Here is a 13,815-nt window from a genome sequence, read left to right as displayed (position 1 = left end):
ATTCCCTTCATAGAATCAACACTAGGTCTACCTGATGCCTCTATCTCATCTTTTTCATTGATAACAAAATGTATTGGTTTGGTTTAAAGTCCAACCATATATGAGGTTGAAGATTCAATCCTCGAACCTTTTGTTCGATGTATCATGGATTAACTAGTTGAGTCGTGATCGGTTTAGTTCAAGAGTTTAAATTGTTGTAGTTGTCTATTAAGATGTTAAATATCTGTTGGTTGAAGGGTGCGGAAGTCGGTATGGATACTTTTGATTATCAAAACAATATTATAAAGAACCCAAATTCAAAAATCATAAAAGCCAAACTCATCCCTGTAGTCTTGAGCCAGCCAGAAATACCACACGCTTTCAACTTTATTGCTTTCACCTTTGGTTCATATCTAGGAATCTGTTCCCTAAGAGTACACATCTTTTTCTTTTTTAGCATGTGATTGTGTCAAGATTGAAGAAAGCTGTGCCAGTCACTGTCAAATGCAATCTTCTTGGCTGTACTGGCCAAGCAAAAACACTACCACACTTTGTTCTTTAGGGAGATAAAGTCCCCTTACTATGTTGAATTTGTTATCCATGTAGGGCTACTGGCTACTACTGTGTATGAATTGCAGGCTGAAGATTCCTTTCTAACAGATGATTATGAACATGTTATTGTTGATATTTCAGAGTTGCCCACTTTCCAAGGCTGTATTTTAATGCCCCTTGGTCCCATTATCAAGAACAAAACTCTGGTATCAGATTCTCAGAATATTGCATTATAAATTTTTTATGATTTACTCAAACGTGTTCTTCAGAGGTGAATAACTCTTTAACAGGTCTTTTGGGAACATTGTTGGGTTAAATTGGATTCATCCTCTACTGAGAGGATGATTTAGATCCTATAAACTTGCAACCTCATTATCTTTTTTTGGGTACAACAATTGGGGTATGAGGATTTGTACCTTGACTTCACAAAAAAGAATATATGTCAATTATTGTCAAGGTATGTTGACTTTGACTTACAACCTCATTATTTGAGTTTGTAATGTCTCTTAACTTAACCTAACTAGATTTATGAACATCTATGTGTAGCATATTTGACTTGTAACCCTCAAAGTAAAGGAGGAATACATGAATGAACCGAAAACTACATCTGAATGAGAACGATCCTGAGGATAGAATAACTAAGAAAGACTTACAAGAATTGAAAGTTACTATCTAGCAGACACGTTTTAAAAACCTCGAGGGGAAGCCCGAAAGGGAAAGCTCAAAGAGGACAATATCTGTTAGTGGTAGGCTTGAGCCGTTACAGTGCATCTTCCCTTTCGGTAGCTCAATCTAAGAAGTTTTTCAAGTTGAATGAAAATTTGTTTTAAGGAGGTAGGATTAGATTACATCAAGGTTTTTGACTTGTTGGGTTAAATCCAATCCAATGATGTAGGAAGATGAAAGAAGGGGGAGTTAGATTCAAAGAGGATAGTAAGAAAACCCTCCATCTTACAGAAAGCCTCACTGATAGGATCATACTAAAATCCCAAACCACCAGCTTTCTCCTTTAGTTAGACCACTTTATTAAAAGGAGGGAAAGAAAAGTGTTTAAAATTGATGTGTCTCATTATGTTGTGAAGAAATTTCAAACATTGTTTGCTCTTTTTTCCCCTTTGTCAAAGTGAAGTGTTGTGTATCTCTGCTGGTGGGGTGAGATCCAATGCAAGAAGGGCCAATATTGAGCTTTTGGGAGAATAAATTAAGAGCTATATTATTCCTTCTTCTATTTGTTGCTCACCTTTATTCATATGATTATGAGGCGTTTAAGAAGATCATTAGCACTTAAATTGTGATTTAGCTTTAATTATGTTATTGTGTAAAATTAAGGTTTTTTTCTGGAGGCTAGTGGGATGTTCTATCATTCAGGTAGAAGATCCTCATTCACAGAATGGGAATTATGCTTCTTTGAAATTTTGATGAAGTAGAGATGTCTATCGGGTGGCACGGGAAAGCTTTCTATGTCTCCGTCTTTGCTATCTTCTTTAATCTCATTCTTGCAAAATTTTCTATAATTATTTTTTATTATTTTTATGGAGATTTTTTTTACTGAAAATTCGTGGGTACGTTCTTTTTAGTAGATAATTTCTATTTTTTAATATAATTTCGATTGAAAAATATAATATATATTACTTTTGTGTCTTGATTTTTGATATTTTATATATAAGATGGGGGTGGGAATGGAGAATATAATCTTTGTTCTTGACTCTGTTCAACTAATGGAAAAAAATCTCTTCTCGCTCCCTCCTTCATTCCCATTTAAATGAGGAGTTTTTGTTCTGTTTAAAGTAGATTTCACGGGATAAACAAACATCTCTACTTCTCTGTGTAAACTTGACTCACGAGTTAATTGGACATCACTATCTTCTTTAGAGCTCCAGATTAAATGGACATATTTATCTTTATCCGGAAAAGAATGCACTCTTTTTATTCTTCTACTTCTAAATTTCTTTAGAAAAAAATAAAATAAGTTTTTTCCCCTCTTATTTTGAAATCAGATTGCGTCCTTGAACCAATAACAACCTTTCGGCTAACTTAATCTCTTTCGTCCCTCAGGACCAACAAGGGGTAGTACATGAATATTTACCTATTGTCCATCGACTACGCCTCTCGGCCTGATCTTAGGTCCTGACTCACCCTTCATGGACGAACCTTGGGAAGAACCCTTAAGTTTTCGGGTCATTGGTTTCTCACCAATATTTGTGTTACACAAGTCGACATCCTTGCTTCCGCTTCGTCCACTATTGCTCGCGTGGGTGCTTCCTTCTAAGGCGGAAACGTTCCCCTATCAATGCATGCATGTATGTATGTATGTATATATATATATATATGAATGAATGAAAGAGAGAGATAATTTTGGGATATAACAAAGTTTCGATTTCAATTATTTTAGAGCAGAATTTGTATACTGTGGAATTATTGAGAAGGAAATATTTATAAAAAAAAGAAGAAAAAAAAAAAACATTATGAGTGAATGGAATTTCAATATTTGAAGGTAGAGATAAGGTTGAAAAAATGTGTAATTTGATTTTGATAAAGTTTATACCCTGACTTTATAGACCGTGTGACACCCATTATCTTAAAATTCTCTTTTCAATTTCATATGATTGAATCCCTTTATTCCCAACTCTTTTCATATAAATACATTAAATTAAATTAAATGACTTAATTTTAATAATCATGATTAATTCTCAATAATTATAATCCCACTCACTTTCATTCATTATGGTATCATTTTATTTTAAAATTGGCCTCTCCACTAAATTAAAATAACTTCATAAAGTCATCAAACTTTATACACATATTATAAATATTTTAAATTAAAATATTCTTAAAACAGAGAGACAGTTGGGCGGATGAGATTAAATTATTAATTGTTCATTTAGTGCGGATGAAAAAGTAGATATTCATATCAATATTTATACAACAAGTGCAATTTTAACTACCTTCTTTAAATCTATTTCAATTAAACCAATTCGGGGAAGGGCTTGGGACATCACAATCCACCTCCCTTCAGGCCCCAACGTCCTCGCTTGCACTATTTCCTTCCTCCAATTGATGTGGGACCCTACCAAATCCACCCCATTTAAGGCCCAGCGTTCTCATGTCTACCCTTCATGAAATGGCCTCCTTGCTGACACATGGTCTGGTATTTGGCTTTAATATGATTTGTAACGCCCTAGACCCACCGCTAGCAGATATTGTCCTTTTTTTGCTTTCTTTTTCAGGGTTCCTCTCAAGGCTTTAAAACGCATCTAGTATGAGAAGGTTTTCACACTCTTATAAAGGGTGTTTTGTTCTCCTCCCTAATCATTGTAGGACATCACAGTTGTTAACAATTACTTTTTTTATTTATTCTCCGACCACTCTTAACAATAAAGTTCTACTATTTTGAAAGTAATTTTTATTAAAAACAGAAATTTGAATAAATAATCTAAACCCAACAAATTTATAGTTGAGTTCATTAATTTTGGTTGAAAAAAATTGACAACTCGAATAATTGTGTCACATCTAAAACATGTCTCAACTCGACTCAACTAACTCCAACCTACGAACACCTCTAAAGTCGAACTGTTACACTGTACTTTTCAATTAAACTATTATTATGGAGCGAAGAATCAAATCACCAACTTCATAAACGATAACGGGTAGATTAATTTACATAATTACCCTCAAAACGAGAGACTAGATAGACTTGAACTTGGGATTTTCTTAATCCAAAAAATAATTTAGAGTTAAAAAAAAAAGTAATAAAAATTTAAAAAAATAATAATAAAGTTGTAAAATAGTGAGGTGGATGTGGATGACTTTTGACCGAGGGAGACTAATAGGGAAAAGAGTCAACTATTGTGGTCCCAGTGGGACCGACTTCCCTGTCAGCCGCAGGACATGTCTCTCCTCCCATGATTGCATCAGGTCGAATCTTTGCCTCTAATCCCATTTTTATTTTCTTTTTTTATTTTTTTTGCATATCTAATCTAATCTAAACATACTTTATATATATATATATATAAGTAAATTCTAAATTTTTTATTTTTTTTAAACCACGTTTTATTTTAAATATCTGGTAATATTAAAATTTTATATAAATAAATAACTCAAATTATTTCATGGTTAATATTATAATTTGTTAAATTATATATAAATAATTTTAAGATTTAAATATTTATAAGATTAATTATAAAATAATTAAAGTTTAAGATAACCTTAAATTTTAGGATAAGGATTTATAGTTGAAAAATTATGTGCATGGTGAGTGCAAGTTTGGCAACTCCAAAATGTGGCTCTAAACCAATAAAAATAATAATAATAATAAATAAATAAATAAATACGTGTAAATAGTATAAAGACACAAATTTGAAATTAAAATATTTAATTTTTTTTTCTTTTCTCTCTGGAACTCCAAATTAGTAGCGAACAAATAATCCAACTAAATCCAACTATCCAACCCGGATAATAAATGTTGAGTAGGATTATATTTGAGTTCGAGTTAGGTTAAATTTTTATATATTTGAAAGATTCAGATCACGGGTTGACATTTTTGTGGTTGGTCAACTCAACTAATCTAAAAACAAGTCTACAACTCAACTCGAACGGTAAGACTATTACTAAAATTAAGAAAATTAGAAACTCATGTTAGTGATTAAGTTGGGTTGTACTGTGAACTCTATTCAACCAACCCGAGATTCTGAGTTCATCGAAAATATTTTTTTCAACTCAACCCGTGTAGACCCGCCTTGGAAAAACCTTTTCTTTTCCTCTCTCTCAAACTATTTAAATAAGCAAGGTGGGAAAAGAAGGAAAAAAAAGGTAGGAGTTGGGGTGTGGCTTGTTCAAGGAGTTGGGTTCTCTTCTCCAAGAGAGACAAAAGCAAAAGCAAAAGCAAAAACAAAAACAAAAACAAATCATGGAAGTTTTAGTTTAGGGTTTCAGAAACTTACACGCTCTGTTTTTCTCTCTTCTTATGATTTCTTCTTCCATTTCAACTGTTTTGATGCTTCCTTTCTGGGTTTTTGTTGTATAGTTCTAAGCTTTCTTGGGCTTATTTTGATTCACTTTCTTGTGTTCTAAACCTCTGTGTTTTGTTCTTCAAATGGAAGAGCTTGAAGAAGCTAACAGAGCCGCCATAGATAGCTGCCATGGAGTTTTGAATCTTTTAGCTCAGCCTTCTCCTCAAGAACAAGGTGAGCTGAGGAAGAATTTAATGGTGGAAACTGGAGAGGCTGTTTTTAAGCTCAAGAAAGTGGTATCTCTTTTGAATTCTGGGTTTGGTTATGCAAAAGTTAGAAGATTCAAGAACATTCCTCTGCCTTTACCCCAAAAACTTCTCTTAGATCCTCCAAACAATGGTTTGAATGGTAAAGTTTCAGTTTTTTTGGGAAACCCAGATTTGGAAATGGATCAAAATCATAAGAATTCCCTCAAAATTCATAAACAAGCTGCTCCATCTTTGAACTTTAGCTTCCCCCAGCAACAGCAGCAGCAGAGGAAGCAAGCAGAGATGATGTTTCTTAGGAGTAACAGTGGGATGAATATGAATTTTGATGCTTCCAAGTGCACATTGACAATGTCATCTGCTAGATCTTTTATTTCTTCGTTGAGTATGGATGGGAGCGTTGCGGACGGGAGCTCGTTCCATTTGATCGGACCGTCGTCGACGATGTCGGGCGATAACAAGAGGAGGTTTTCTGGAAGGGGAGATGAAGGGAGCTTGAAATGTGGTAGCACTGGCAAGTGTCATTGCTCAAAGAAGAGGTTGGATTGATATCCATCTTGTTGGGTGTTGATATCCATCTTGTTGGGTGTTGATATCCCTTTGGTTTACTGATAATTTGGGTTGTTTTTGTAGGAAACATCGAGTGAAGAGATCAATTAAGGTTCCTGCTATAAGTAACAAACTTGCTGATATCCCTTCTGATGATTATTCATGGAGGAAATATGGGCAGAAGCCAATTAAGGGTTCTCCTCATCCCAGGTATGATTAAATCTCGAGTCGGTCCTAACTGATATTGTCCACTTCGTGCATCACTCTAGCCTTTTGACTCTGATAATGACCTCAATGATGTGTTTACTTGTGAGATCCCACGTTGGTTTGAGAGGGGAACAAAGTATTCCTTATAAAGGTGTGAAAACCTCTCCTTAATAGACGCGATGGTAATATGTAATGGGCCAAAACGGACAATATCTGCTAGCAGTGGGCTTGAACGATTACAAATGGTATCAGAGCCAGACACTGGATGGTGTGCCAGCGAGAACGCTGGGCTCCAAGGGGGTGGATTGTGAGGTCTCACATCGGTTAAAGAGGAGAACAAAACATTCCTTATAAGGGTGTGAAAACCTCTTACCAACGGACCGTTTAAAAACTGAGGCTGATGGTGATATGTTACGGGTGACAGCAAACAATATCTGTTAGTTGTAGGCTTTGGCTGTTACAAATGGTATTAGAGCCAAATAGTGTGCCAGCGAGGATGCTGGACACCAAGGGGTGGATTGTGAGATCTCATATATAGGTTGGAGATGGGAACAACGCATTTCTTGTAAGGGTGTGGAAACATCTCCTTAACATACGTGTTTTAAAACTATGAGGCTGACGGCAATACGTAATGGGCCAAAGCAGACAATATCTGCTAGCGGTAGGCTATAAGAAGTTTACAATAACTTCTACTTCTAATAACCATGGTTAAAGAGGTGTCTCTTTGCTAAATCATTAGAACAAGATGTTCATATAACAGGATCATTACCAAGAAAAGGGTCCAAGTTTTTGTAATTGGTAATGGGTCCAAGTTTTTGTAATTTTTCGACAACTTGAAAACACGAAAACTTCGGGCGATCGTCAAACCAAATGGATGCCTGTTTTATGAAGATTGCTGACGAATACAAATCGTTTTTATCCATTGTGAAAGTATTCATCTCGTTGGATCATTTCGAACTCGAAAAATTGAGGATTTGAGAGAGGGAAAGTGTTGATGATTGAGGAAGTTTGTAAAATGAGTTTGTTTTTGTTGTAAAATGTGTGCAGGGGTTACTACAAATGCAGCAGCATGAGAGGTTGTCCAGCGAGAAAGCACGTCGAGCGATGCTTAGAAGACCCGTCGATGCTTATCGTAACGTACGAAGGAGAGCATAATCACCCGAAAATGTCGACGCAATCTGCACACACTTAGCCTACAACAAGCTCAAATTAAGCAGGATTGGAGCCTCCATTTTTGTTTTGTATTAATCAAAACTTAGTTTGGGATTGGTGTTGGTGCTTCTTTTGTCCATACCTTTGGCCTCAACATTTGAACCAAGCTCTTCAATTTGGAGACTTTCCTTTCCAAATCATAAAGGGAACCAATTTAATGTCCCAACTCCACTGCTAACCGATGTTGTCCGCTTTAGTCCGTTATGTATCATCGTCAACTTCACGATTTTAAAACGCGTTTATTAGGGAGAGGTTTTCACACCCTTATAAGAAATGTTTCGTTTCCCTCTCCAACCGACATGGGATCTCACTTCTGTTGGAGAGAGGAACGAAACATTCTTTATAAGGGTGTGAAAAGCTCTCCCTAATAAACGCGTTTTAAAAATCGTGAGACTGAAGGTGATACGTAACAGGCTAAAGCGAACAATATCTGCTACCAAGACCAGAGATGATGAGATGAGATGCGTAGACGCGTATGAGCCTAGAGTAGGGATAAGGTGGAGCCATATGACTTGACCTAGTGTACAGGCAAGTCAACTAGAGTCGCAGATGATTGAACATGCACACTTGGGCAGCATGTGTGGTGGAACAAGCTTAGATTTTATACGAGTTGTGTTCGTTGGCAAAGGAAAACCTCACCTAAGATCTGACAAAGTCGCAAAGCTAGGCGAAAAATGTGAACGGGACTTGAATTCCTCTTAAGATTTGTCGTGAGCATGTCAAAGATCATGATGCCACACACAATTTTTAAAATTTTTAATTTTATAAATAATAGATCATTTAATTCATATTTAATATTCCTTTGGGCTTTCAGTTGGGCAAACATTGGGCCGTGGCCTCAATTGTTTAGAAATGGGCCGATGGTGTAAAATGGGGAGCCCAATATGAGCAAGCGTACGGCCCAAAGAACTCTAGAAGGGAATGTATTAGAAGCTATATAGGGATCCTTTTCTCCCCATACTCTTAAATCATATCATTAAAGTGTTTCAAAACCCTCGCAATAAAACATGAAAATTTTCATGCAAAATCAAAACAATAGTGAAACATGTTCGGAAGACACGTTCTTGCACTATCGTGCACGAGATCATGATCGGGCACCATACGACCTTTGTAGCCTGGTCATATGGTGTGTAATTGTGCTGAGTGTCATCCAAAAAATCATATCCCATTCACCATTTTTATCATTTTTGAAACGAAGTTTTCCCAACTTCTAAAATTTGACCAAAATGTTACCATATGCATGTTAAGAAGGTCGGAACGTATGTGCATCAAGTGAGTATTTGTGAATGTTTGCTGAATCCACCACACCTAAATGGTGTGAAAGTTATCTTATTTATAATCAAATAAATTACAAGGATATGGAAATAGTAATAAATGGAAATAACAATAAATGGAAAGATATCTATACTAATAAGGCAAATGTTAGATATTTGCCTTATAATAAAATATTAAATATAATATATATGGTAAACTATAATTTATTACTAAATATCCTTAACAGTATTACTTTCACACAACGATCCTAAGTACATCACTTTCACTCATGTTGAACCTCTACAAGATCTATAGAAAAGAAGGAAAAATGTATAAATATTCCATTAATTTAAGGACCCACACGAGATCCCAAATATAGAAAATATTCGTTCATAAACATGAGGCAACATAAAAAATATTTTTTTAAGCATAAAGTGTTTTCATAATACGCATGATTATTGTCACAACCTTATGACCCTCGCGTGTAGATAAGACAAGATGGCTACATGGTAGTGGCGCCCAACCGACCATGCAAGGGTCGAGGCAAGACAAGTGGCATGATGCGACCGAGGAGAACAGTACTTCATCTAACACACCATAGATATGTGCATAAAAGCTAAGTCAAAATAGAGGCAACGATATCGACATGAATGTCAAAGATACGCTTGTTGAAGGGTCAGGTAGGGCCTTGGGCCTTAACCTCGAAAGTTGGAATTCGAATGAGATTTGGGCATGTGATTTAGGAGTCAAGTTCATCCATATGAAATATGAAAGCTTGCGAAATTTGGTGTCAATCAGACACTGGATGAACATTCCACGACATTGTATGTACTTTCGCTAAAATCATGCCTACACTTGTTAGATTGGAAATGCCTCAAAATGTACATTAGGGGAGACATGGTGTCAATTTTCCACCAACCTTGGACCCTATGGCCTAAGCGAGCTACCCTGTGGCACATGCACGTGTCTCCAGTGAGGGCAAGCGTTGCCAGACAAGTGTCTCAAGTGACTTCCTTTGAAATAGTTTTCCACCACACATGCATGAGATCCCATATATAGAAAATATCTGTTCATAAACATGATGCAACATAAAATAAAAAATAAAAAATTAAGCATATTTCTCATAATATGCATGACGGGTGTCACAACCTTACTTTGAAAAGAATAGGTTGTGACCCTTGTGTGTAAATAAGACAAGATGACTATATGGTAGTGGCGCCCAACCAACCACACAAGGGTCGAGGCAAGACGAGTAGCATGATGCGACCAAGGAGGATGGTACTTCATCTAACACACCAGAGATATGTGCATAAAAGCCAAGTCAAAATAGAGGCAACGATATCGACATGAGATATGAAAGCTTGCCAAATTTGGTGTCAATCATACACCGAACGAACATTCCACGACATTGTATGTACTTTCACTAAAATCATGTCTACACTTGTTAGATTGGAAATGCCTCAAAATGTACATTACGGGAGGCATGGTGCCAGTTTTCCACCACCCTTGGACCCTATGGCCTAAGCGAGCTACCCTGTGGCACATTGACGTGCCACAATGAGGGCAAGCGTTGTGAGACAAGTGTTTCTGGTGACTTTCTTTGAAATAGGTCTTTCAAAGATAGAGTGGAACAACACGGGTGTGTCGACATTGCGCCCCTACCCATGTGGTGAAGGTTGGATCATACACTTGTATCCGATACGGAGTCTATAAATGATATGACATGGGCACAGGAGAATCTAATGCCTCGATAGAACTCGAGTGGATAGCTGTTCTGGATGTTTCGATATTAAGCACGACACTAGCTCGTTCTCATTGGACATGACCGAGTTAGCTATGATGAACTACGATTCTTCATGACTTGGGATGGCATCAAGACATGTGAGGCATGTTAATTGAGAATAAAGACGACATGATGAGATGTGACATTGCACATGAGAGACCTTGGTCCCGAAGAGAGGCAAGGTCGAGCTGAATGACTTGACCTAGTGTAGAAACAAGTTGATTGGGTCGTAGAAGATTGAACATGCACATGCAGGCGGCTTGTGTTGTCAAATAAGCTTGGATTCCCTACAAGTTGTATTCGGTTGGCGAAGACAAACTTCGCCTAAGGTCCGATGAAGCCACATGCTAATGACTTGGAGACTTAGCTTAGTCATTCATATGTCATGAAGGTCTACTAGATTCCTAGGACGTCTAGGCAGTTTAAAACGCAGGACTCTCTATTCTAGGACTATCTTACTAACTCGCCTATGGTTCTCAATAAGTGGTCCAAGCAAGCGGCGTGGACAGATGACCTCCCAAGACTTGGGATGTCATCACGAAGTGTGTGGGCCGAGTTATTGAAAATTAAAACAATGGAATGAGATGCAACATTGCATTTGAAGGACTATTGCCTAGAGTAGAGACAAGGTCGAGCCTTAGAACTTGGCCTAGAATAGAAGTAAGTCGTTTAGAGTCACATAGGCGAAGTGTATGGTCGAACAAACTTTTTATCCACATGAGTTGTGTACAGTCGACGAAGGAGAATCTCGTCTAAGGTCTGAAGATGTTGCAACGTTGAGCAAAAAACTACGATGGGCTTGAGTTTTCCCTAAAGATTTTCATGATTCTGTCAAGATTATGACGCCGCATGGTTTAAAATATACGACCGTACATGGGGTATTACACCCCTACAATGATAACTCGTTAAATCACCCAATGGAAATAAAACATCGTCCATTAAATATGATATCCATACCATCATTGTTAAAGAAATCTCACAAATTTGTGAAAGAAATCTAAAGCACACTCATTCTTCTTTTGAGAGCAGTGAGAAAAAAAAACTCTATTTATCTAAAAAAAACCCTCTTCTATTACTTTTTTTAGTTTTTTTTTTTTTTAGTTTTTTTTTTTTTTCTAGAAGAGAAATAACATTGTAGTTATAAGCTCTCCTAAAACTAATTATAGCCACGCCATTACTAAGCCATAAAAGCTATTATTTCCTCTAAATACTCTTTGGTCTTTCATCTTCAACACTCTTGTCATTTTTCATTCACGACTGACTTTTGAATTTAAAACTCACTCAAATTAACTAAAAATAACATTTAACATTTATTCAATAATAAAACTCACCCATAAACTTAAATGCTCCTGTCATCTGTCATGCCAATCATCTTATTGTATTTGTCGAAAAATATTTTTGGTACCGGTTTTGTAAAGATATCTGCAACTAGATCCTGACTTGCCACATGCAGCAATTCCACACTTCCTTCCTTCACATGATCTCGGATAAAGTGAAAACGAACGTAAATGTGTTTGCTTCTTTTATGGTTCAATGGGTTATTTGCCAACTCAATTGCTGATTTGTTTTCAACTTGAATCACGGTTGCACCTAGTTGCTTTAGCTCCATCTTGCTCAACAAATTTCTAAGTCATATCGTGTTACACACAAACCAAGATGCTGCCACATATTCAGCTTCACACGTCGAGAGTGTCATGATCGATTGTTTCTTTGAAAGCCAAGTAAATGTTGTGTTGCCCATAAAGAATACATAACCCGATGTACTTTTTCGATCGTCTATGTCTCCGCACCAATCACTGTTAGAGTAACCAACCAACTTGTAATCTTTTGTTTTCGAGTAGAATAGCCCAAGTGACACCGTTCCTTGGATGTACTGTAGGACTCGCTTCAATGTCTTCCAATGTGAATAAATCGGCTCCTCCATGAACCGGCTTATAATGTCGACACTTAATGAAAGATCTGGCATTGTGCATGTAAGATAGCAAAGATTTCCTACCAAACTCCGGTACCTGTTTACATCTACTTGTTCTCCTTCATCGTATTGTGAGAGTTTTGCACCTGGTTCCATTGGTATTAATACCGGGTTGCAATTTTTCATCTTGTACTTCTTCAAAATCTACTTTGTATATGTCTCCTGGTATATAAAAATACCCGTGTCTCCTTATTTAACCTCCAAACCAAGGAAAAGCTTCAACAAGCCTAAATCTGTCATCTCAAATTCTCGTGTCATTATGCTTTTAAACTCTTCTATCATCTCATCATTGTTACCCAAAAAAAATGAGGTCATCGACATAAAGAGCAATAAGTATCACATTACCTCCAGTCTTGTTTGTGTAAAGTGCATGCTCGTGGGGACATTGCTTGTGCCAGTTCTCCTTGAAATATGTATCGATACGAGTATTCCATGCTCGCAGTGCTTGCTTCAACCCGTAAAGCACCTTCTTCAATTTTAGTAAATTTTAGTACCTTCTTCTCTTCTCCAATTTTCATGTACCCAGGTGGTTGTTCGAGGTAGACTTCTTCTTCAAGCACACCATTCAAGAATGCCGACTTGACATCCATTTGAAAAATCGGCCATTTAAATTGAGCTGCTTGTGAAATGAGCAATCAGATTGTCCTCATTCTTGCAACTGGAGCAAACACTTTGTCATAGTCGATTCTCGTCTTTTGCTTGTATCCCTTCACAACAAGATGCGCCTTGTACCGCTCTATCTTGCCTTGAGCATTCATCTTTTTCTTGAACACCCACTTCACACCAATGGGGTGACTTCCTTCCCGTAATTCTATTAAATCTCATGTATTGTTGCTATGAATCGCTTTAATCTCCTCATCCATGGCAGTTTGCCACTTATTGTCTCGCATCGCCTCTTCAAAGCTAATATTTTTAGCATCTGCAAGAAGACATATAAGGTGTACCTCATTTATTGAATCATACAAGTCTCACAAACTTCGCATTTTAGGTTGTCGTGGTTCATCTTCATCATTGGAAATTTCTGAGTTTGTTGGTATACTTGTTGGTGCAATATGTATAGTGCCGCCTTATCCTTTGATCGCACCTCTTTTG

The 13,815-nt window shown here is 36.9% G+C and overlaps 1 protein-coding gene across 1 annotated transcript; it reads left to right on the top strand.

Moving 5' to 3' along the window:
- Nucleotides 1-5,328: 5,328 nt before the first annotated feature.
- On the top strand, nucleotides 5,329-7,873 carry LOC111463779 (probable WRKY transcription factor 21). Its single transcript, XM_023107683.1, has 3 exons — nucleotides 5,329-6,285; nucleotides 6,380-6,505; nucleotides 7,550-7,873. The coding sequence occupies exons 1-3, from the start codon at nucleotides 5,624-5,626 to the stop codon at nucleotides 7,692-7,694; spliced, it is 933 nt and encodes a 310-aa protein (XP_022963451.1). The 5' UTR covers nucleotides 5,329-5,623; the 3' UTR covers nucleotides 7,695-7,873.
- The last annotated feature ends 5,942 nt before the right edge of the window (nucleotides 7,874-13,815 follow it).

This window comes from Cucurbita moschata, unplaced genomic scaffold, assembly GCF_002738365.1.
Source record: "Cucurbita moschata cultivar Rifu unplaced genomic scaffold, Cmos_1.0 Cmo_Scf00029, whole genome shotgun sequence".
In the NCBI taxonomy this organism is placed as follows: Eukaryota; Viridiplantae; Streptophyta; class Magnoliopsida; order Cucurbitales; family Cucurbitaceae; genus Cucurbita; species Cucurbita moschata.
The sequence above is the reverse complement of the archived record's forward strand: the minus strand, read 5'-3'. Positions and strand labels throughout refer to the sequence as shown.

Bases quoted from the DNA above. Each gene is read 5' to 3' on its own strand.
- LOC111463779 (XM_023107683.1), top strand. From the start codon at position 5,624: ATGGAAGAGCTTGAAGAAGCTAACAGAGCCGCCATAGATAGCTGCCAT. The intron at 6,286-6,379 runs GTTGGATTGATA...TTGTTTTTGTAG, and splicing joins TGTCATTGCTCAAAGAAGAG to GAAACATCGAGTGAAGAGAT. The intron at 6,506-7,549 runs GTATGATTAAAT...AAATGTGTGCAG, and splicing joins AAGGGTTCTCCTCATCCCAG to GGGTTACTACAAATGCAGCA.